This window comes from Halichondria panicea, chromosome 1, assembly GCF_963675165.1.
Source record: "Halichondria panicea chromosome 1, odHalPani1.1, whole genome shotgun sequence".
Classification (NCBI taxonomy): Eukaryota; Metazoa; Porifera; class Demospongiae; order Suberitida; family Halichondriidae; genus Halichondria; species Halichondria panicea.
Window position 1 is genome coordinate 9,839,310 of NC_087377.1, and position 26,030 is coordinate 9,865,339.

The 26,030-nt window shown below is 39.4% G+C and overlaps 2 protein-coding genes across 2 annotated transcripts; both read left to right on the forward strand.

Moving 5' to 3' along the window:
• The first annotated feature begins 1,940 nt into the window (after window positions 1–1,940).
• LOC135344356 (tyrosine-protein kinase receptor UFO-like) lies at window positions 1,941–11,755 on the forward strand. Its single transcript, XM_064541564.1, has 14 exons — window positions 1,941–2,125; window positions 2,941–3,245; window positions 3,651–3,935; window positions 5,086–5,236; window positions 5,362–5,396; window positions 5,836–5,925; window positions 6,391–6,474; window positions 6,567–6,784; window positions 8,750–8,862; window positions 9,003–9,168; window positions 9,311–9,453; window positions 9,936–10,090; window positions 10,317–10,520; window positions 11,401–11,755. Exons 3-14 carry the CDS (start codon window positions 3,767–3,769, stop codon window positions 11,676–11,678), a joined length of 1,806 nt encoding a protein of 601 aa, XP_064397634.1. The 5' UTR covers window positions 1,941–2,125; window positions 2,941–3,245; window positions 3,651–3,766; the 3' UTR covers window positions 11,679–11,755.
• Window positions 11,756–12,574: 819 nt separating this feature from the next.
• On the forward strand, window positions 12,575–25,083 carry LOC135344210 (tyrosine-protein kinase receptor UFO-like). The gene is made up of 19 exons (XM_064541398.1): window positions 12,575–12,708; window positions 15,262–15,332; window positions 15,499–15,661; window positions 15,726–15,886; window positions 15,960–16,232; window positions 17,614–17,744; window positions 18,276–18,432; window positions 18,572–18,698; window positions 18,804–18,994; window positions 21,662–21,800; window positions 21,870–21,904; window positions 21,959–22,048; window positions 22,182–22,265; window positions 22,337–22,554; window positions 22,735–22,847; window positions 23,429–23,594; window positions 23,714–23,856; window positions 24,340–24,494; window positions 24,751–25,083. Exons 2-19 carry the CDS (start codon window positions 15,269–15,271, stop codon window positions 24,972–24,974), a joined length of 2,634 nt encoding a protein of 877 aa, XP_064397468.1. The 5' UTR covers window positions 12,575–12,708; window positions 15,262–15,268; the 3' UTR covers window positions 24,975–25,083.
• The last annotated feature ends 947 nt before the right edge of the window (window positions 25,084–26,030 follow it).

Sequence of the window (26,030 nt, forward strand, 5' to 3'; positions counted from 1 at the left end):
TTGATGACATCAGTCTGGCAAATAGTTGCACCAGTATAGGTGCTCTCTATCTGTGCATGTCGCTCTTTGAGCAAGTCCCCTGGGAAGATTCGATTATTCTTGAAGTTTTACATTGTGCTTGAGTTTCGCCTTTCGCTGCTAGTACTGGGAGGTTGAAGACATCAACTTAGTATATATAATAGGTCATTGTATAGTTCCACTCCCACTGCTTTGCGCACATTCTGAGTGCTATAGTGCGCTTACAATCTTTTCTAGGTGGGGGTCCCAAACTTGACAGGCACATTCCAGATGAGGTTAAAACCAGTGTCAGATATAGTTTGATTGGTGTGTTGAGATTCGAGTAGTGGTAGTACAGGTATAGTCTTACTCTATAGGCCTACCGGTTTCCTTACCTTATAGCATTGTTTCTTAATGTGGGTTGACCAGCTACTTAATTTTTGTCCTCCCCTAAATATACACAATATACACACACAGGGATTAACTTACGGCACACAGTTTGAACTGACAGGGCTCATGCCCTTTTCCGAGTATTCTGTAAGTTTGATTGCTACAAACCTGTTCACCCAACGAAGATTTTTCTCTGACAATCAGCTCGGAATCTTTTTGACGGGTGAAAGCACTCGTACTCTTTCAGGAGGTAGGACGTCATACACATCACACACACACACACACACACACACATGCATGCACACACACAGTTCCTGACGCCCCCACCATTCTCAGTACCAATGTATTTGGTACTTCCAGTGTAGAGCTTAATTGGACTCGTGGGGCTATAAGAGGCAATGAAGATACTGTTAGCTACTTTGTTCTTTCGGAGACTGGTCAGGGGACAGCTGTCATGAATGAGATCATCATCGTGGAGAGCTTCGTAGGGATACCACCTGGCAGTGACCATGAGTTACAGGTAAGTATTAATTTATCATTTCCCACATAATTATGACCTATAATTATAGTCTCTCTCATGCATGGCTAGTGATGTGTGCTGAATGGGTATAATAATTATGTACATGCATATGCATGTGCATGTTCACTGTTTATTTGCAGGTGTTGGTGTCTAACGGAGTGTTCAACAGCTCAGCTGCTTGGGTCCGTGTGTCATTCTGGCGACTGGCACCCCGCCCCTTTTCAGAGTCTGTATCAAACTCCGCCCTTACTGCACGGCTCACATTAGAGCCAGTTACCCACTCCGACATTACGAGTGTTGCTGTACAGGTATAGGTGCTCATTGTGTGTATACTGTTTCATAAATTAACTTATGGTGGATAGAAACGTTTATGTGTGTATGTGTAGTGTACAATAATAACGATGACATAGTATGTACAGAGATTGTATGTGTACAGGGTCACCCCCATGCATGCATGAGCACTTCAGTAGAAAGCCAGTGTATATATACAGCAGTATAGAACCTCTGAATAAAGCAAAATTTGTGAGTAGAATTTTTGTCCTTTTTTCGGGGTTGTTCTCTGGTGGGAGGTCCATTCAATTTGTCATATCAACGACTTTTAGCATGTACATATAGTGTGTATGAAATCCAAGATAAATAAAGCTGCAGATATGAAATGTGGGTGTGGTTCCCTGGTTGTCTGTAATAAGAGGCAGTTTTGCACAGAGTTAGTCAGTTGGGAGCATGAAGCTTGTCCGCTGTCCCGAATCAAGAAGGTTTGCTCGTAGGAGATTGCTTTTGTGTACTTATAATTATAGTGATTTCAATATGTGCCATATATAGCTAATGTCCTTTATAGAGAGGTTGTCCTTTGGTGGGAGCTATTATTACCTATACCTATTATTACTATTTTCTCCTTTCGTCATATACGGCCGGGGACCGAGGCTTACTAGATAATTATGCAGACTTTACTTCCTTCACCCCACCCCACCCCCATGCAGTATTGTGAGGTTTCTGCTCCGAGCACCAACTGCAACTGTCCAGACGGCTCCAAATGAACAGAGTTCCAAGATAGAGAAGCTCCTACCTCCTTTGAGTTCCCCATCACTGGTCTGCAGCCGCACACTTTGTACTGTGTTCAGAGTGTGGGTCAGTACCGGGAGATACCCGGGAGGACGGTAGCAGGAGGAGAGGTTACTCCTGGACTGGGACATGCCGAGGAGGAAGCAAGAACTCTGGGTGAGGACAGCTGTGTGTACTGCTACATGTAACTTTGAGTTAGGACCGTCCAATTTCAAATCTTTGAAATATACATGCAAAATAATGATGTGCATACGTGATTGTTTTCTGATTGAAATGTTTGGAAAAATCATGAGCCTCAAATGGTGAATTAGACCTGTTTTTAATTTTGTTTTTAGACTGTCAGAGAGCACACTTACTTCTAACAAAATCTAAACATAAATAATTATATTGTTTAATGGCTGCAAGCAGTTCTACAGCTAAACATCAACTTTACCTCATATTTGTGGCCATGCATTTGGGACACAGCACACTATATACCACAGCACACTATACTTAGTACCACTTCCGTTGCCAATCCCTCTCTCTTCATACATGGTGTACCTAGTCTAGACCATTATTATTATATAGACCGCAATCACATTGTCAAAGTTGCTGGAAAGCACCAAAAAGCGTGGAAACAAGCGAGCATGTGAGATGATGGATCCGTTACAGCATCATTAATTTACATACACATTTTCTATACAGGCCTATTCATAATAATTATATACGGTGCAAGCAATTGAGGGTCATTAGGGTTCAAGTTTTATGTCAGTGATATTGTATCCATGTAATTGACATTCAAGTGTTAAGATGTCGATCTGTTTGTGAAACCTGGTTAAGTAAAAGTATACAGTAGATGCTTGCATATTTACACGGTTACAGAGTAATTATATATGTCCTTCTGTATGTATAGTCATATGGTTTTGAATTTTAAATAATAATGTTTTTGTAGTCAAGAGTAATATCTGTATTGTTTTTTCTCCCCCATACAGCAACCCTGTCTCTTACTGCTACTCACAACAACCAACCATTGTTTTTCACTGATGTTATCTCACAACCCGATGGTTCAGGGTTCATAGTTATAATCTGTCACGGCCCTGGTAATCTTATGTGGACTAGCTCAAATAGAGCCCTCATACCTACCAACCAGAGTGGAACTTTGTTTCAAATGTTTGACAGTATTGGTGAACAAGTCTCTTTGATATTCCGGAGTTTTTCTTTTAATGAAGTGGCAGTGTATACGTGTGAGAGCTCTTTGAGCGATATCCTATTACTGAGAGTGTCCTTGTCACTACCTGTGAGTTCTGTTATAGGGTAAATAGTGTCAATTTGTCTTTCAGGGAACTTAATTCAGCTTTATAGTGCCCGGTTACATCATCATGTATAGTGCATGTATAGGCCCTTGAGGACAAGGATCCTAATGACAGCTCAGTTTCCACAAGTGTGTACATATAATGGGCATTGTAATTGTGGGGGTATTCTACTATAGCGCAGCCAACTATTCAACAATAATTATGTACTAATCACATTCCTCCCAATGACAAATTAGCAAAATTTGGTCTTGGTTACCATGGAAAAGAACACCTGCATGCATATACTGCCATGTATTAACAAACAATGACTAACAATAGCCTGTTACATATTGTATTCTATAACAGGTGCACTCATTTTACAATTCCACCACATACACATGCATGCATAGCTGATCCAGCTGTCTTCATTGGTACCACAGTCATAAAGGTTCTGGAGGGGGATTCAGTATCTATCGAGGCAGGTATTTACTCTTCTAGCCCGTCTGAAGTACAGTGGTTTCTTGGAATGCAGTTTCTTGATATTGGTAGCGACCCCCAGCTTTCTCAGACCATCGAGGGGAACGTTTACACACTAAACATTGCTAGTATCAACAGTCAACGAGTGGGCCTGTACTCTGTCGTGGTGAATCGCAATGGGCAGACTGCTTTTGATGATGTCACCGTTTCATATTCATGTGAGTGCATGCTATGTAATAACGTACCTTGATCCTATACATGCATGCAATTTTCAGCATTGAATTTACTTGAGCTAGCTCATGCAGTGCAGATACATATAGGCACTGTTTAGGAGGTATCTTATGACTTAGAAGCCTCAGGGACTATATATGCTCACTGCGCTTGGGATACTATATACAACAGCCCCTATATATGCATGCAGTTTCTAAATACATGGATCATGCTTGCAGGGCCCTAAGAAGTGAATTGCAACAGTATATAAAGTTAACGAAATAGAGCACAGAGGGCGATTCACATCAATAACATGAGCATGCATGGGGAATGTATTGCACTGAAGCACAAGGGCTGAGTGCAATATAATTATGCCATGCATCCCGAGTGTGCGTGTCAGTATAATTAGTTTATATCCCGAGGGCATAGCAACATAACACTGTCTTATAGTAACACAACAAATAGAAGACAGAGACAACCCTATACTTTAGACGATAATTGTTGTGCCAGTATAATTATGTCTGCAGCGTATAACATTGGTATGGACCAACGAATGGCTTGACAAAAAAGTGTGAGGCCAACGCATGCACTACTGCAAAACAGTCTCACCCCACTTCTGCTGCTGCAAAACAGCTCAAGCCCCCAACAAAAAGAGCCGCTTCTAGGTGCTTAGTGCTATGGCCTATTTTATATGGTGAAGCAGAATTGAAGGACCTATGTATAAGCCATACATGCATGCATCACGAGGACTAGACTAGGAACACAGAATTTTCATTATGATCATTATGACTTTATGGTTAGTGCATTATGCTGCATATTGCACTTAGCAACAACGTAGCAACGGGATATAGCTATATAATATGCACTGGCATAAAAAGTATAAGCCCTTGAAGCTACATGTGCATGCATGACTCAAGTCTAATAACTTTTACAAGGGGAAAAAAACTGGTCGAAGTACAAAGTGGGCAGTACTATTGTCTCAAAATGTTTTACATACAAAAACATGCAGTACGGTTAGATACAACTGACTTTTGTGTTGCCAACATTTTATTCATTATTTGGAGGTTTGTACTGTGTGTGTGCATAAACGCTACGTGTATTCTGCTGATATATTTGCCTGATCATTTCCCCAAAATTCATGTATAAATAATTATACAGCTACAAGTGGGTTCAACTCCGTGATAATCAGCGTCGTCGTTGTCATGGTGGTGGCTGCTCTTGCTCTTGCTCTACTGGCTATAGTTTGCTGTGTCTGTATTAGAAGGTCGAGAGGAAACAGAGTAGAAATGCGACGAGTGTCTACTAAAAGGTAAAGCGCCTTTACAATTACCTGAGCTCTTCAAAAATTAATGTGCTCCAGCTAGTATTTGAACCAGCTACTGTATATATAGTGACCTTGTTTTGTGATGTTGCATTGTTAAATCTTTTTTATAGAATGAGGAAGCTGTCTGATCAAAGCACTTTTTTGGGTAAGTGGTGTGTGTGCTGTGTTATGTCTCGGTTGCACATGCGCCGCAAGGTATATACGGTATAGTATGTGTGTGAATGTATAAAATTATATAACTGCTCTACTGTTGCAATGCAATAATTAAGGTGTAAATGATAGGCTTCTAGCCAATTTTTCTTGGATTTTGACTCATGGACTTGCAAACTGCCATTGAAGTATCTTACTGAGAACCTTGCGTAGCACAATGTTAACTATTCTACTTATATAGTTAATTATAAAAAATTATCTGCAGTAGAGCATAGATAATTTTAGTTGCCAGAGTAATTAAAGAGCTGCAAACGTTTCACTGCATATCATAATTATGCCTCGGTGTGCATGCGCAAGTGAGGTATACGGTATAGTGTGTCTGTGTGTGTGTGTGCATGTGTGTGTGTAGACTGCTAATTTATGTCATTCTGCAGATTATCAAATGCAAGAGATTGTGAAGTTTGTTCCAGAATCAATGAGAATTCCCAGCTCAAATCTAAAATTGCAAAATGCAGTCGGTCAAGGTATCTATATACCAGCACATACCAATAATTATTAGGAATAATAATTATTATTATGAGTAATATCAAGAGTAGAGTAATATCAAGAGTATAATAATAGAGAGAGTATTGAACGTAGGCATACTGTACATCAGATGTATGCGGAGAGTTTGCACACTGACCAATCCAAGTGTGGGTGATGTAATCTACTTTCTTACATCACCCACGCTTGGATTGGTCAGTGTGCAAATTCCAAACTTGTGACAGACACAGGAAGTCACGTTACTCTCCGCATACATCTGATACACTGTATGCCTACATTCAATACTCTCTCTCTACTATATATTAGCATGCTTGTTTCAATATTTGCTCGTTTATTCCCACCATCAAGGTATCTATAATTATACCATCACATGCATACCTAATTATGAGTAATATGCTGAGTTTAGTCTCATGTTAATCTTCGCTCATTTGTTCCCACCATTCTAGGAGCCTTTGGGATTGTGTACAAAGGACTACTAATGGACTGGAACAACATTGCCATGAGGGGCGTGGCTTTGAAAACACTGAAAGGTATAGCTATATAAACACTACAATTGCATCTATACAGACTGAACAATGTCAATTGCTTCCAGTAGTCCCATAGTTATACCCACCCCCTCCAGGTATATTCACTCCCAATGACGTAGAGAGCATGGTGAGTGAGATCTCCAAGATGCAAGAGTTCCACCACCCTCACGTTATGCCCCTTATTGGAGTGTGTCTCGACGCTGGACCTGGTGTTTCCATAGTGATGCCGTATATGACTTACGGGAGTCTACTAGACTACTTGAAGAAAGAGAGATCTACACTAGAGTTGGCAGAGGGAGATAATTCTGATAAGGTATACTTTCCCAAATATCCATGATAATTATTGTCAAATTTGTTGGATTTTGATCTAAGCATTTATAATTAAGTCATACATAATAATTACTGAATGATTTTGACATTGGTCACTGTTAGTTGGGCGTGGTCCAACCTTGGACGCTCATGTAGGGTTGGGCACCACTGCAATGCCATGTTTTGTTCCATTGGTACTTATTATTAGGCATGTTTTATCTAGGATTAAAAATTTGGAGGGGAAGGTTTGGGCGCGCGTAAACACGACGCAAAATGTTTTGCCACTCCCACATTTGTTGATTACACTCTATTACATGCATCACAGTAATTTAGATGTTGTATATCACAGACAGTACTAATGTAATAATTATTTATTTATTTACAAACATTTGGGGAAGGAAGCTGAGCATTTTGGGGGGAAAGATTCACCCCTGCCCCCCCACTAGATGAAACCCTGTTAGGGTGTGGCTAACCCTGATTAGATCATGTTAGCCATAAATACTGCAATCTGATTGGCTAAAGGTAGTGTTCTATCCAACTTAGAAAATCATGTACTACTTACAACACTTAGGTAATCATGTATAGCAAAGAACATTCAAATCTGATTGGCTAGAACTCATGGTTGCTATATGATCAAAAATGCTTAGATACTATTTAGAAAGTTTCCACATGATTTATGAACCTTTCAATGCAAAGCCCCACTACCCCCCTCCCGGGAAAAGGGGGAGCTTTGTCAATTTGGAGGTGCAAAGGTGCGACTCTCCTCCTGGGAAATTTTATTTGACAAACCCCTGGCAAATACCCCAGGGCATGACAGTCGACACAATAATAATTGCAGAGTTTAGTATACAGACAAACAGCTATGATTTTACAAAGTTCCCACCCCCAGGGCTAGGTTTTACTAACAAAACTCCCACAAAGCCCCCCCCTTGTCCCGGGAGGGGGATATAGTGGGGCTTTGCATTGATAGGTGCATTAGAAGCCCTCAGGCCTAGTAGAACCCTCAATATGTTGGGGATACTACAACTAGCCCTTTGTGCTTCTAAATCATGTCGAAACTTCCTATATGATTAATGATGGGAAACTGCATTTAGATTGCTAATGCATGCAGAGTCAATTTTGCATGCCACTAGCTCTAACTGACCTGGTGTGTTCCTCGGGCTTGTCTACTATTGATTTGACTATAAGAGAATTACTATTGTTACTGATCATGACTCCTTCATAAATGAGCCACGCCTTAATTCGGCATTCCAACACTGCAATCTGATTGGGCTGCAACATTTCTGCAAAACCAGACATTGCAGAGGTGCCCAACTTCATCCAAGGTTGGGCCACGCCGGATCACTATAAGACTCATGCTTCACTTTCAGAGCCTTTGCTTTCATCCAACATGACGCTAGCCTCCTTCACTGGCCTGCTACTGACTTGCTTGCGCATGCACAAAGTTATTGGAGAGAAAATAATTATCCTGACAAAGTAGTTAAAGTCAAACACAAAGCTATTATAGTTAGCTAGCTATCTAGAGACAGAGCTGTAGATTTGTTCTACAGCTATTTTCTTTCTGGTATAGTGCAGTAGTATATAGTAGACTTTCATCAAAGCTAGTATTAGATGGGCGTGGCCTGTCCGTATAGGCTCTTGTCAGCTTTCACTCCATTCAGGCAATTGTCATCCACACTGTTGCAGACTGTGAGTCTTTTGTTAACATAGCAGGCGAAGGGTATAGCTATCAGAATGCCATCACATGGGCTAGAATTGAAACCTTCAATGCAACTTTCTATCTACTTCCTTAATTCAATCCACTTCCGTTCGTTGTGACGTCATTGTTTTACTGAGCATATACGATGTTATCCAAAGCCCCCAGAAACCGGGGGGAGATTTGGCGCATGCGCAAGCAGTTGTTACCAGGCCCACTTCCCTAATGAAGTGCGGCCTTGGATCGAGGCTAACATGAGTTAAACGTTTGTAGGTATTTTCTGTCAGAAAGCTGCTGTTCAAGATCTGTCATCAGATAGCTCTTGGAATGGCATATCTTGCTCAAAACACATTCGTCCATCGAGACCTGGCTGCCAGAAACTGCATGTGAGTCACTGAATTGGTGTTTGCAGCATGCACGAGTGCACAGTATGCATGCATGTGAAGCAGCTGTATGGTCATTTCACATGCTTAGGTCACAGCAAAAATATCATTATTACACTGACTGCATGTACATGGTATTTTAGGTTGGATTCAAATGGTGACGTCAAAGTGGGTGATTTTGGCCTTGCTGAGGATGTGTACAGTACTGGTTACTTCAGACAAAGTGATTCCGAGAGGGTCAAACTTCCATACAAATGGTTGGCACTGGAGAGTTTAAACGATGCCATCTTTAACGAGAAGACTGACGTGGTACGTACCATCAATGCTCTGAACAGCTTTTTGATGATTATTATAGAAATAAAGAATGCAACATTTTATCATGCTCTAGACTGTGGTTTATGGACCATCAAAACTGAATTATTTGCTTGACATACTGTGTCTCCAATAATAGTGGTCGTATGGTGTGACCGTGTGGGAGGTCTTCAGTGGCGGCCGGATCCCCTACCCTGCATTGGACCCAATGTCTCTAGTGGCTCTACTCAGAGAGGGCAGGAGATTGGAGCCTCCTCAGAATGTTGCCTGTTCTACAGAAATGTATTCAGAGTGTTGATGAATTTCACAATTAACACGCAATTTATTTTAAGTTATGGCTAGCATTATAATTATTTGGCAAATAAGCTAATTGACCAAATGTTTAATTTAGCGTCTCAGGCACACGGCTATATAGCTATGACGTATAAAATTATGTTCCTATATGATGCTTACATGCTCCTTTTCTCTCCTATTCTTCCATAAGGTGTCTGAGTTGTAGCAATAATTATTACAGGTTTTCCACTGGAGAGATAACGCTAAAATAATTTGAAGTACCGGCTCAGCAGGTTAAAGTACATGTATATGTTTACAATGAAATTTTAGGCCAACAGTAGTTAATTCATGAAGCTTCAAAGCATTGCAGTTTAAAATTAAATCTCAGCTTAAATTGGCAAATCAATTCGCAAAATTAATAGTTATGTAGAACTGCATGCATTTATTCACTTAGTTATGTAAATTATACTGAGCTGATTGTATTACTGCAGAGTCTCATTAATGGCTAGATGTTGGTGCGAGAATTCTGAAAACAGGCCATCATTCGATGAGCTAGCAGCTGAATTGGATAGAGCTCTGACCACCATGGTTGGCTACGTGGAGCTAAACATGGAGCTAAAAGTTGCCATTCCCGAGGAGGAACTCGGTAAGCAATTGAACACAATTAATGTTTCCTTTGAACGGAGCTAGACACTGTATTGGAGGTATTTTTGTGATCGTCATTGCTTTTTAGCAAGTTCAACAAATGTACTTTTGATTTTGCATAAGATGTGTCCTGATTTTGTGGGTGAATTTCCTGTGAGTTAATTATGTTAGTGATGTATTAGTGTTTGACTGGTTGACACATAATCTTAGTCTGTTTCTCTCGGTAGAGTATGATTACGTTTTGTCACTTGAAGGACAGATAAAGCTTGCCAAGGCTTCCACTGAGGAGGTTGCCATGGAGACAAATGCTGCGTACGGGTTAAGAGCCAAAGATCAGTTACAAACTGAAGAAGTACTCGTGGAGGCTTATGGAATAAGAAAAGATCTTGAACTGAACATGGAGATAGTTGCAATCACTGAGGATGAATCCGGTAAACAATAATTGAAGGTGCAATAGCTACAAACTATAGGATTGGCCAGTGGTTTACTATAACTATGATAGAGCAATTTAAACAGATATTTAAACTGTCATAACTCATTGGAACTGACGATACAACTGAATTCTACAGTCCTTGTGTATGTATGTGGGACATACAAAATTGTAAAATTAATGCCGGTTTGTGTGTAGATTATAAAACCACAATTTTTTTTACTAACTATAGTAGAGTGGTTGGTAAGCTGTTTCCTCTAGGATATTCTTAATTCACTCATGCAGTTTCTAAAAACCATAACATTATACTCTGGCTTATTATTCTCAGATTTGCAAGCGCTTTCACAAACACCTCGTGGCTATTTCTTAGATAAACACCACAGCTCTTTTTTAAGGACTGTTGTCACAGTAGCTGTTGCACATCTGCAGCCCATGCAGCTTCACCTATATACTCAGCTACTACTCTGAAACTGTACATTGTAATGAAACGTATACGTATACATCAACAAATAATGCTGTCTTCTCTTTTCTAACTTCTATTTATTGCTGCAGTGGATGGACAATGTTGTAATAGGCCGTACAAACAAGTGACTGAGAGAGAGCTGTAGATTAATATGCGTGTACAGTATATAACTCATTGTGATTAGTAAGGCTTTTGTTTACAAAAAAAGTAAATTGGGATGAACCTCCCCCAGCAACTCCGAAAAGAGGACAAAAGCTCTGCTCTCATAATTGTAATTCTAAGTAAAACTTTGTAGTCTGTTTTGGTAAATTCAAGCTGACATGATTGTGTTTAGAGTACCTTCTGATTTTGCATTCATGTTTGCAATAGTTTTATAAGGACTGATTTTACATATATCTATTTTTCTGTTTTTCTGTAGAGTGTGACTTCGTCCTCTCGCCTAAAGAACAGATGAAGCTTGCTGAGGCTACGACTGAGGAGGTTGTCATGGAGACAAACGCTGCATATGGGTTAAGAGCCAGAGATCAGTTACAAACTAAACAAGTACTCACGGAGACTAATGTCGCTTATGGGATAAGAAGTGAACAGGAAAATCTAGCCAAACGAGTTATTGAATTGGCCGACCTTTTCACCAGTGAATCACAAAAACCACTACGGAATGGCTATCGAGGGTACAACGTTGATCAACACCACTAATCTACTTATGTATGAACGATACTTATGTATGAACGAAACTTTTAACCTTTATAGTGCAATATTTTTTCATTGTTTGTTGTATTTTGGCGTCAATCATAGTATGGTTAGTTATAGTAGTTGGGCATGGCCCAACCTTCCGATAGGACGGGAGGTCGGTTGTAAGCTTATCGGAGATTTATTCTGTGCATGGAAGCATTAGAAATGGATTGGAAACACTTAGCGCCTTGAAAACTATCCGCATTGTGCTCCAGGGTTAATCGAGGCCGCCTACTGTACATGGAAAAAATGGCCAAAAACTCAAAAAAGATACAAATGATTGTCTTACTGTCAGTGTGAGAATCCTGCTACTGAACTTTTACTTCTGTTTGATATTTCAGGCTATAATTATGACACACAGTATCAGATGTCCTGGCATGGCAGAATCATTTGCCTGGTAAGCTAGCTACGGCATATAATAATATAAAATATGCATGTGCACAAGTCTTTTCTTCCCATCTTCTCAGTTATAATAGATATAAATATATACTGAACTCCAGATCCTGAAAGAATCAATTTTCTTCTCTCTTGAGGCTACAAAACATTACAATGATACCATAATAAATACAATAGCAATAGATGCATGTATATAAACAAGTCTTTTCTTCTCAGTGAGCATGAGTTTATATAGATAAGCTAACTTTAATGTTATAGAAACTAATAAAACACTATAAATATTTTTTGAGCGAAAGCATAACATGGCGAGAGGCATTGCATTCCCCATTGCATTAGCACAGCGCAGCTTGGAAATTAATGCCATCGTGACTATCATAACCATAAAGTATTTCATTTCCCCCATTTCTTATTTCCTCATTTCCTGTTTTTCATTCTGATTGCACATGTGCAAACAGCCAGTACTACTGGCAGTAGCGCAGGCTTTCTCGTGTAAGAGACAAAGAGTTTTACAGCAGCCTCAAGACCACTGTCACAGACCATAACATTATTTATAGATACACCTCCAGTTGCAGTTGATAAGACACAGATACAACTTGAGGTGAGAATCTAGATCTATAGTGTAGAGAAATGTCTAGGCGCCAATGGCCGCAGCTCTAAATCGTCTAATTTATCTGTTATATATTATTTTGTGCATCAAAGAAGATTTTTCTGTCGCTTTTAAGGGGCCATTATCTAACAGCTTGCAGTCAGACCTTGCCCTATGGTCATGCATTGCTAATAATAGCTAACTGTTTAAATAGAGCCTTCTGATACAAGAGAGAGAGTTCGAAAATCGTGGCTATATATGTGTTCGAACTCCAATAGTTGAGTGTTTAGCTTTGTCACTCTGTCGAGGAAGCAAAACTTTGTTCAGTGTTGGCTGTGAGTTCGAACTTGAGTAGAGCCTACCTAGACTATACCTATACTAGTAGGTACTATCAGCTTACACATGCGCACTGGGGCATAATGAACAGAGCTTGGCAACTGAAGTTAAGCCGCTGTCGTTAAGAATAAGCATTCAAAAATAGTATAATGTATATATATATATAATTATGTGTTCGATAAATCGGTGGTTTACTCAAATCAAATCATATCCACTGGATTTCAAAACTGGAGTGTAGCTATATACTTCAGAGTGCAATTATGATATCTAGATTTCATTCAGAATTCTGATGTCATCATTATTATAGATGTGTTGAACTGCTGTAGCAAGCGAGGTATACTGTATAGTGTGTCTGCATGTCTGTCTGTCTGTCTGCATGTGTATAGACTGCTACAGCTGCATGCTCAAGGATCATACAATGAAGGCAAGCCTTTTAGTCATGTTTTATTGGATTTAATTCGTGGATTTACACTAGCTTTGTTCTCGAGTTATGCCTATATACATAGTTTTGTCTTTGGAAAGTTCCTAACTGCTACTCAACTCAATGTGATGAAACTGTCTCAATGTTTTGTGCGTGCAATGAATGTTGCTATGTTTTTTATAGGAGGTAAAAGTTCCATGACGTATTTGTCAGATTTTTTTTTATTTACCTGCCTATATACTAGTAAAAATATTGGCTAAAAATCCGTGAAACAGATGATAATTAGTTTTAATTTGTCTGGCTTTATTCTCTAGACAAAAAGGATACATGCGCATGCACATGTTAATTGTGATGCCAAAAACCATTATAGACTCCACAGTTTACTCAAACACTTTCACAGTTACTGTATACAATCCACAGTTTACTCAAAAACTATTAAAATGAAAGCACTGCGCGCGGGTGCATGCATGCTGATGCCCCAGCGTATGTGTCAAAGCTATACATAACATAAATCTACTAGCTATTAGGCCTAGCCTCGATCCCGGGCCGAGTTTTTTCACTTTTTTAACAGTTAGGCAAACAACTAGCTAACCGTTATAAAAGCGAAAACTCGGCCTGGGATCAAGGCTACTACTAGACCCTGATAAATTACGCTTTTTTTTCACCCATTCAATTCTATTCTTGAAAAACGTACCTACTGTATAGCAGGTAATTTTTGAGGGACAAAATATTCGTGGTTCAGCAATAATTATTGTGACATTTCGTGGGTAATATTTTTGTGGTTGCTGCTTGCACTGCAGGTAAAGGTAGGCAAGGTCGCTTCATTCGTGGGTAAATATTCGTAGTCTGAGCTCCAACCACAAAACCACAAATATTTTGCCCCACGAAAAGGACCCTCTATTATTCTCTCATAAAAAATCCGATTATTCTCATAAAAATCTGATGTTTCCCAAAAATTGCGACATAATACACTTATAGACAAAGTAAGGCGTAAACTTAAACACAGTACAAAACTGACACACGACATAATTAGTATAATCGTGTTTCTTAGTGTTATCTAATTCTTTAGAGTGGGTAATGATCGACCCGATGATTGTTGTTAAAAACAATAGATGCCAAACGTTTAAGTCTAAAATTAATGATGGCTGCAAGTCAGCAGAGCTTTGCAGCTACCAATAGCTAGCGTTCTAGAAAAGTGCAGAGCTAACTACTAAGTAGAGTAGCAACACTCGGTGAACAAGTTTTGCTACGAACTCTTCTGAAAAGGCTGCAATGGCATTCCAAGTAAACAAAACTAGGCATAACTCGTACCGAGGGCTGCGCAAGAGTAGATAATAGTGTTGAACTGATAGTAACAGCATTTTCCTGCTCCTGTGTCATCACTTGAGCAGGAAAATGCTGTTACTATTAGTTCAACACTATTATCTACTCTTGGGCAGCCCTTGGCCTGCGCAAATTTCATTATTGCGCATTTGCAGAAATAGAAGTATGACAGCAAGATCGTGTTTTTGAAGGTAGGAAGAAGAGATCTGTAGAGACAAATTTATACTCATCACATTAGGTATATTGAGGAGGCCATACTTCAGCCGGAATATAATATTAGGCTGCATATGCTCTTCTTTAATTGCCTTATGACATGTAGCCTTAAACACACTTGTTTTTAAAAGTGTCGGCTATAATGCAAATTAAACCAGCTAGTTCGTTTGCAATTAAGAATCATGTTTCTACCTGTATATATATACACTGGATATGCTTGTTTTGAATAATCACTCACCATAATTATGCGTTTCCATTGTAACACCCCACAGAGACAAGATGTCATTTTTTGTTTTGTTGACTGTCTTCATTGCTGTTGTAGCAGCTAACGAATGTGATAAAAGTGAGTGCACTCAACGAGTTGAACTATTGTCGATATAATTATACATGAAATGTGGTCGACCCTAGCAATTGTTGTCATGAGAAATATAATTTTATTCATGAGCAGTTTAATACCGTACCCTAGCTAACTCTGGCAGCTTATATAATTAAACTGAGTTGTTTTGCAGATGCGTTTGTGACCAATCCCTTAAGTATGGAGGCTCGTCTTGGAGATTTTGTGAATTTCACTTGTGATATAAGTACAGATACATTTTTGCATCGGACCTTCAGGCATTACATGATAAATGGAGTCCCCCGCGATTTCAACACTTTCTCTGATGGAAATGATATGTCAGTTATCTATATCGAGTGCTCGAGTATCATGTGCATAATGTTGTTGTCTTCTACACTACAGGTATTATAGACGAGCTATAGGTGGTAATGGTAGTGTGGTTAACACTCTCTTAATTGAAGGAGTACAGCCGTACCATGCTGGACAATATCAGTGCTTTGCTACCTCTGATGGAACTAATTGCATTCGGTTTTTTTCCGCAAAAGCTACCTTAAGTATAATCGGTGAGTAAGATCCGGTTACATTTAGCATTGCCACACATGTATGTTAAATATCACTGTTTATTCTCTGCCTCAGGTGAGCCTGTTATCGATTCTCCCACGGCGGAGTTTAGTGGTTTTACTCTGGCAAACCTCAGTGTTATCCTCACTATAACTGGTACCACCCCTACCGTGCAAGTGTACAGGGAGGGAGTCCTAATCGACAACCCTAGAGTGAAGATATGCTTTGCTAATACACAGTTTGAGATGATCATCAGTGACCTGCAACGGTCAGATGCTGGACAATACAGAATTGTGGCCACTAATCATTTCGATATGGCGGAAACTACTATCACAGTTGTACCAATTGGTAAGCAATTCTGTACATGTTATAATTATGTGATGTGCATGTGGACTTTGTTGTCGATTTTCAATACATGATTGCAATGGCCTCCTGAGTGCTTGCATTTCTTGTGCATGTGTGCATGGTTGTTGTAGTAAAATATTTCTAATTGGCTGAAGTTTTGTATCTTCGCAATAATTCCAGTTCCCTGAAAGCACAGCAATTTGTGTGCAATTAACTGCATGTTACAAGCATTTTATTTAACTGCATGGGCATGAGGTATCTATGTGTTATAGTGTCCCAAAGCTCGAGGGCTTTAACCCGAGGGATGAGGGACACTATAACCATAGGTACCGAATGCACATGTTCTAACTGATTTAGATCCCAAAACCTATTGGCTATACTAGAAATGCACTAGCTTAGCAACAGTCAACCTATATAAACAGCCAACCTAGCGACTGCATCATTATTCTTTTGAAAACTAATATCTGAAGTTGGCATCTCTGTGTCTCTACTAAATCTGTGGTCTCTATTCAAGTCAACCCTGTTCCTCCACCTCAGTTTGATGGACAAAATTATAGTCCTAGCTCCACCCACAAAACGGAAACATCCAGCTCCTCCCCCAGTTTTGCAGCAAACAAGCCCATTACACTTCCCAAGAAACGAGCGGCTCGTACTACTCTCACAAAGCGAAAGGAGGACACATATAAGCTATAATTTGCAGCAAACAAGCCCAGCAAACGAGCGGCTCCTATACTACTCTTGAACAAAGCGAAAGGAACTTTAGGAAGAAGCCAAAGCTATAGAATCCCAGCACTTCCATACATCCAGCTCCTCCCCCATGCAGCCTTGCAGCAAAAAAGCACAGCACACTGCCCAAAAAACAAGCGTCTCCTACTACTTTCGAACAAAGCCAAAAAAAGAAACTAGAGCTTCTCTCTTTCATTCTAGTTTTGTTATTATAAAATTATTACTAGACAAAGCATCTAGCTACAATAATTTTTATGTTATTACATGTGTATCTTCTTGTAAATCACAATACAATGTACAATGTTGTAGTTTGTAGCCCAGAGCAATCTATAGTACCGGTACTATAGCTCATAGTTCCCTGCAAAATACACTCAAATGGGATCTAATGCATGTTTAGACCAAGTGCCCACTGGGTCAATTAGATTGATATAAAAAGCACATCTGCTCTAGCTCGTCAATGCTATACAAACATGGACAGCCGACAATATTTATAGTTATATGTCTAAAGGGCACAAAAGTGATAATTTGTTCATTATAATTATATTATCCCATTTTATGTCGTAACTGCTCCCTTTAAAATTAAGGCAGTTTTTGGTACTTTCAAAAGCAGCGATACAATGTTTGTGTCACTGGTTGAAAGTCTCTGTTTTTCCTGCAGGTCCTGATCGTCCTGTGGTGGACCTAATGGACGCGCAGGTGTCTGCCTATGGGACAGCTGCCACTCTCACCTGCTCCATTCAGACTGAGGCACAAGAAGATTTTGTGGAATTTTTCTGGAGAGATACACAGGTAGCTAATCTGTCATGCAAATGAACACTGTATTTTTAATGTCTTTAGTGTAGGTGGGTTTCAATCCTACTCCGTCCTGTAGTTTGCTTAAATTAGGATACGTGTACATACCATATGTACTTGATTAAACGCCCATCTCGTTTAAACCCCATGGTAAAAAGCTCTGTTTTTGTCAATAAACGCCCATGTTAAATAATCACCCGTGTATGGGGCGTGGCACTGTGGGTGGAGCTGAATTAGCACATGGAACCAGTTGCAAGCATGGCAGCATAGAATAATAAACTAATGATGGCAGAGAGAGAGATACCGGCACAGAGAGAGAAACCCACTCCTATACGACTTAAGAGCTGAGAGCAGCCAAAAAGAGCATAATATAACTGCTGCTGTGCAAGAGTTTGGAGTAGACATGGCCAATAAACGCCCATTTCGAATAAGTACCCATCTCGTTTAAACACCCCCTCTACAGACTTCGATATGAAATAAACGCCCGGGCGTTTAATTAAGTAAATATGGTATTCATTTTCCACATAGAATCGTGTCATCACTTCAAACAACAAATTCAGCATCTCATCTGACGCAATGTCCAGTACACTGACTATCAATTCTTTCACAAGCAACTTCACTGGAGGGTACACCTGTGTGGCCAACAACTCTCGTGGCACTGCCTCCAAACTTATCATGCTCTTTGGTATAATACTGTTGCATGGCATAGCTACATGTATGTTGAATTCTGTTTTGTGCAATCGCTGTGCAATGGCTTTGAATTTTGTGGAGTATACTTTGTCTGTCATTAGAAGATGTGTGCTTGTCATTGTTTTCTCTCACAGGCCCACCAGCTCTTGTTACAAATATTCTTATATTTGGAACTAGTAGTAGTCGTCAGAGAACAGTCACTTGGCAACAGCCCGGCAACTCAATGGAGCCCATTCAGAAGCACTTGATCTTGATATACAGGTTTGTGAAATGGATACATTTTTGTTTAGATTTACCTGCAACAAGAAAGCTAATACTATTTCTATACTCATATTGACTTAAATTGTACGCACATGTCCCTTACAGAGAGGGTGAGGATGTAGCAGATATGCGTAGAGAGGAAAACAGTTCCTCCCTCACTGCCGATGGGGTGATGTACTCTTATTACCTGACCGACCTCAACCCTGGAAGCTTTGAGCTCACTGTCACTCCCATATCTGTAGTCGGAGATAACACCGTGCTGGGGCCGGAGAGTGCAAGGAAAATGTTTTCTGTTGGTGAGTGGCCATCTCTATACATGTCAGTTGTCACCATGAATTTCCACAATCAGCAGTACTTCCCCCAACACTATATTGTATAGGTTTACTCATGCAAGAGGGGTGTACAGCTATATACGCCCCTCGGGCTCGAGTTGTTATTAGCTGTACATCCCTCTTACATGACGTTATATAACCTATACTTATTGCTGATTGTGTAATAATATCATCTATCAGATGGCAGGCTTCTACCCTACTACATTGGGGATTTGCCACACATTAAAAGCAATACAAGCTAATAGGGTGATGGGCCGGTGCATGAATGCATGCTGCTTTCACTTGAATCAGACTACATTTTGGGTAATATTATATCATCCAAGTAAATTGACCTCATCCTGGGTGGGATTGATAATACCCCGGCATGTACTACATTTACCTCTCGAGGCGTAGGCACGAGGGATACGGTAAAGCGACTGCATGTGTGTGTGTGTGTGTGTGTGTGTGTGTGTGTGTGTGTGTGTATGGTGTATTCCAGTTGTCTGCTCGACAGTTGCAATACGACGAAAACTAATAGCTTCGTAATTCTATAGGCTTCTATATTGCCACGTTCTTTTGGATTTTGATTCGTGGATTTGCACTTTCTCGAGTAATGGCTGAGTTTTGAAAGCTGGTTGCAGTCTCTTTAGAATTTTTATAGTGTCAAAAACTGATATTCATTCTTACAACAGTGCTATACAATCCTTCTTTAATGTCTGACCACAATGAGCAATATCTGCTTCATCTTCTCTTTTCTTCATCAGCATTGTTGGAAGAAGGCAGTGATTAATTGATCTACTGTGGTTCTTTTTCTGCTCATTCTAACTCAGCTACTAGAAAATTTTTTTGTTCAGGAGTGTGAACAAGACCTCTCGGCTGTTGCTGCTACTGATTGCGCCGCAGACGCCCCTGCATGGTCGAGAGATGAGTTCATGAGTTAATCACAACCTTTCATGTTTATTGCATTCTTCGAGACCACAAATACATGGGCTTGATAAGTTTCGATAATGGTTTTGTCGCAGTAGGTATAATTACGAAGTCCTGACTCTCTCGGGCCTCGGCCACCATAATGTTGTGGTTGTGCTTATGGTATTTATACACTGTCAGTCTGAGGAAATGTAGTAAATTGAAAAGAATAGTAGCAATAATTATTAGTGAGATAATCTACCAAGCAGTCTGCCCTAAGACCCCCAAGTTTTCAGTATTTGCAAGACAAGACAGGAAATACATACCACAAGTATTTTAATGGTATTCATAAGGATGACATCACAAAAACATTGTTTTATAATGAAATTCATAATTATATAATGAGATTCATAATGATGACACAATAAAACTCTGTCAGATTGTAGTGAAGGGTGATTTTTTCTGAATTTCCAAAGCTCATAACACAGACCATTTACTGAACTAGAACCTGTTACTAGGAGATAAATTAGTTCAATATGGAATGTATTGACTCAGCAAGTTTGGACTGGATTGAGATAGTGTGAACAGCTTGCGCAAACTCTCAAAGTTAGCTCATTCTGAATAGTCTCTGTGGTTGGTGGAACTCATGGCTGCATATCTCCAGATGTGAAAGGAACCAGTGACTGCCTAAAGTATCAACTAGTGCATCTGATGCATGTGCATGCTTAGCAGCAAACTAGAAGGCTTCAAGTCATTCATGAAGTGTTCTATGCTATTGCCAAGTTGTGTATTTATTTCAAAGTTTGTGTAACTGCTTTGCAAACACCATTCATTTGTATGGCATTTACCTTGATTATGTTGTAATTTAGATCCTTTTGATTTGATCAACCAATTTTTAGCTTGCTACGTTGATGGTGAACAGCTTGCTCAAACTCTCGAACTTTCCGCAATCGTTTTCACAACTTAATGCCAGTTTGACCCAAATTCATATTTTAAAGTGTTTATCGTATGTTAAACTGTCTTCTTATTACATATTTCAACTTAGATAGCTCTAAAAACCTTTACTTTTATCAGAAACAAAGAAAAACTGTTTTCATTAATATATTCATGAGGCAACTTGTAGCACTTCCTGTCTTACAACATTTGGGGTCTTAGGGCAGACTGAAGGTCTATATTTGTGAATCCAAAGCAAGCTAGAAGATAATAAACTTAAAATTCCACTGAAGATGTGATAATAATTATCACATCTTCAGTGGAATTTTAAGTTAATTTATCCATAAGAAATGGTTGCTAAGCCTTCGAGAATAATATAAGTTATACAATCTTACACAAAAAAGCCGATAATTACCGAGTTTTTATCCATTATACTGTAGCAATTTGCCCTGCTATCTTGGATTACAATACAATGGAAAGTTTGTTGACAAATGAAACTATTGCAACTTACACTTGTAATGACGGATTCAGCCTTGCTGGAAATCCTAATAGGATATATGATACTGGAAAGTGGACAGGCGCGGAACCTATGTGTATAGAAAGTATAAGCCCTACATTACTGGGTCATAACCTGAAGCTATACTTGTCTATAACTGTCACAAGGATAACTGTGCAGTGCTCTTAAAATTGTCTATAATAATATAATATAATTATATTGGTGTTGAGTTCCTTGAAGGTTCCTACGGCATGTGCATGTGTACATAATTGTTCATCGCTATACCTCAAATGTTTACACACATGCGGTGCCTGGAGGTGTGTCCAACTCGGTGATAATTAGCGTCATCGTTATCGTGGTTGTGGCTGCTCTTGCTCTACTGGCGATAGTGTGCTGTGTGTGTATTAGAAGGTCGAAACAAAACAAACTAGAAATGCCAATAACATCTACTATAAGGTGAGTTCTTTGTGCTACTAAGAGTTGCCCTAGCTAGCATTGTATGATTGCAGTATGCTCTTTATATAGACTAAGGAAGCTGTCTGATCGAAGTACTCTTATGGGTAAGCAGCATAAATATTATGCTGTGTATGGATATTCAAATATTTATTCTGCAGATTATCAAATGGGAGAGATTGTGAAGAATGTTCCAGAATCAATGAGAATTCCTAGATCCAATCTGAAACTGCAAGATGCAGTCGGTCAAGGTAACTACTAAGTGCCTACAAGGGCTTTATAAGCCTTTGGTACATACCATGCAATATAATGAGCCATTTTGGCCGAGTTTAATTTCCATCTCTGTCTCTGGCAGTTTATAATCACTTTATTCCTATCATCTAGGAGCCTTTGGGATTGTTTACAAAGGACTACTAATGGACTGGAACAATGTTGCCATAAGAGTCGTGGCTTTGAAGACACTAAAAGGTAGCTAAACACATTTCATATTACAAGTTTTGATGCATACAATTACAAGAACAATGTTCACCACCTTCCAGGTCTGTTCACTCCGAATGACGTACAGAGCATGGTGAGGGAGATCACTAAGATGCAAGAGTTCCACCACCCTCACGTCATGCCTCTTATTGGGGCATGTCTAGATGCTGGATCCGGTATTTCCATGGTGATGCCATATATGACCAACGGGAGTCTACTAAACTACTTGAAGAAAGAGAGGTGCAATTTAGATTTGACAGAGAGAGAGGATTCTGACGAGGTACAATAGCAGCCCTAATAATTATGATCAAAGCATAATTATAACCGTCCCAAGAGCGGCATCTTTTAGTATATTGGTCACTCAATTTCGACTGAACGTATGGTCTGACTCTTTGTTTAGAGCGGTACTTTGGTTTTGTCAACCATACCACATTGGTTAACCATGGTATAACGTTTGTAGGTATTTTCTGTCAGGAAGTTATTGTTGAAGATGTGTCATCAGATTGCTCTTGGAATGGCATATCTTGCACAGCACAAGTTTGTCCATCGAGATCTGGCTTCCAGGAACTGCATGTGAGTCTGTGCATACATGTGCTGCATGCAATCGTGTGTAACGCAGCTATTCATCTCATGCATGCATGTGCTCAGGTCACAGCAAAATTACTATCGTAGTTAACCGTCGAACCGCCCATATCAAGTAACCGCCCACCACCTACTTTCCTGAAAGTCCTTTATAGACCTGGTTGCAATCGTAGAAGCGACCCATCATTGATGCTTATAATTGGGTCAAAGGTCAACATGATGCAAGATTTTCACTATGCAGCTAGCTCAGAAACGTGTACTTTAAAGTATTATTATACTAGCTATAGACCTATGCAACATTGTTCGATTTATAGAACAAAATCAAGATGAAACTGAACACCAGAACACCAACATGCTCATGGTCTACTTCTAGCTCAGACCCCTTTCTCTTTTGTGGCAGAGTTTTTTCTGTAATCTGTAACTGTGCAGAAGATGGAGCTGTGTCCTTTTCACAGAAAGCCAGCATAACTCTCGATCTCTTGGATGGGTGCTTGCACGGTTCAGTAGCCACACAATCAACTATCTTGTGCAGCCTAAAATAAATGTAGTAATCTACGATAATTATATTGTAGGTTGGATTCAAATGGTGACCTCAAAGTGGGTGATTTTGGTCTTGCTGAGGATGTGTACAGTACTGGGTACTTCAGACAAATTGATTCTGAGAGGGTCAAACTGCCGTATAAATGGTTGGCACTGGAGAGTTTAAACGATGCCATCTTCAACGAGAAGACGGACGTAGTACGTTACTTAATGCTCTAACAGATTTTGCTATACATGTAGAATCTGATGCTCTATAGACTTCAGTGTTATGAGCCACCAACAATTTTGCTTCACATTATATTTGTCTATAATTATAGTGGTCATATGGTGTGACCATGTGGGAGGTATTCAGTGGCGGCCGAACCCCCTACCCTGGAGTGGACCCAATGTCTCTAGTGGCTCTACTCAGAGAGGGCAGGAGATTGGAACCTCCCCAGAATACTGCTTGTTCTACAGAAATGTATTCACAGTCTTAATGAATTTCACCCTTAAAGTTACCGTATTGCAGTTATAGCGTTATAATTATTACTGAGTGACCAATTATAATAATGGGCGGTTTTCAATTTGGTGTCTCGGGCATGGCTGTAGCTATTACTTAGACGTATACGTTCCTATAATTGTATGAAGCTTGCATGCTCCTTAATTAAGTTTCTTTTCCTATTCTTTTCTTCACCTGCTGAATTAAGGTGGCTGTTCCTTGTAATAATTATAGTTGTATAGCAATAAAAGTTTGTGAAGTGCCGACTCAACAGGTTAAAGTACATGTATGTTTAGATTGAATTTGAGGGCAACAATTTGAGGCCAAACGATGAAGCCTTGGAGCGTTACAGTTTAAATCGTGCCCAACCTCGCTTGAAATTGGTGCATCAATTAATTATACGTAGTTGTGTAGAAATCCATTGACATTGGCTGTAACTATACTGACCTGATTGTATTACTACAGGGTCTCATTAATGGCTAGATGTTGGTACGAGAAGTCTGAAGAGAGGCCATCATTCGATGAGCTAGCAGCTGAGTTGGAGAGAGCTCTGACCATCATGGTCGGCTACGTGGAACTAAACATGGAGCTAAAAGTTGCCATCCCCGAGGAGGAACTCAGTAAGCGATTGTGTTATTTCCTTTGAAACGGAGCTAGACGCTGTATTGGAGGCATTATTTTTGTTATCGTTGTTGCTTTAAGCAAGTTCAAACAGTTATAGACTACTAATGTTGATTTTGCATGTTATAGTTAAGATGTCCTGATTTTGTTTGTATTGAAATGTCCCAGGGAGAACTTTCCATGCCTATTGAAATTTTAGTCAGTTAGTGATGTCTTTGGTGTTCGACTGGTTGACACATTATCTTCTCCTTGCAGAGTATGACTACGTCCTCTCACCTGAAGGGCAGATGAATCTTGCCAAGGCTTCCACTGATGAGGTTGCCATGGATACAAATGGTGCATATGGGTTACGAGTCATAGATCAGTTACCAACTGAAGAAGTGGAACTTGTGGAGACCATTGTCACTTATGAAATAAGAAAAGATCTTGAACTGAATATGGAGCTAGTTTCTATAACTGAGGATGAACCCATGCAGTAAACAATAATTAAAGGTGCAATAGCTACAAACTATAGGATTGGCCAGTGGTTTACTATATAATTATATATGATAGAGCAATTTAAACTAATATTCAAACTGTCACAACTCATTGGTACAGCTGAATTCTACGGTCCTTGTGTATGTTATGTATGTGGGACATACAAGATAGTGTTTGTGTGTAGATTATAAAACTGCAATTTCTATAGCTATAATAATTATTATAGTTAAGCTGTTTTGCCTCTTATAAATAATCTTTAGGAGATTCTTAATTCACCAGTTTCCAAAAACCATAACATTACTCTGCATTCTTCTCAGATTTGCAAGTGCTTTCACAGATGACTTCTCTGCATGAAGTCATTCGCCATCTTATGCATTCATGTACTCTACACAAACACCTCATGGCTATTTCTTAGATGTGTGTAGCTAATAAGACATAATTTCTTGCTTGGCTAGCTATCTACCGTTATAAAGTGTTCAGAGCTAGCTCCTGCAGATCTCCATAATTTATTCATGTAAGTTGATTACATGCAAACTAACTAAGTATATATACCATGCATGCACTTCAAACACCACAGCTCTTTTTTAGGACTGCTGTCAAAGTAGCTGTTGCACATCTACAACCCCATGCAGCTTCACCTGCTCAGCTATATACTATTAATGAAACGTATATAATCCAGCCAAACAGTTACTGAATTGGCCAACCCTTTCAACAGTAAATCACAAGTACCACTGCGCAGTGGCTATTGAGGCACAAACTCGGTCAACACCACTGTATGGATTTGCTAATCTACCTCATAATAATTATGTAGACTAGATTTTTGTACAAAACTTTTGAACTTTATGTTGTTGTATTTTTGGTGTCAATCGTATCATTCGTATGGTTATTTAGCAAACAACAACAAATAATTACGTAGAGTGAAATTCACCCCTTCTGATGGCGTTGAAACGCTATATATATAATTATGTAGGACAGACTGGTATAATTTATATAGGTTATTATGTATAATTATAATTATATGTAGTCACTGCATGTATAGTTATAGTGACACTCTTTTT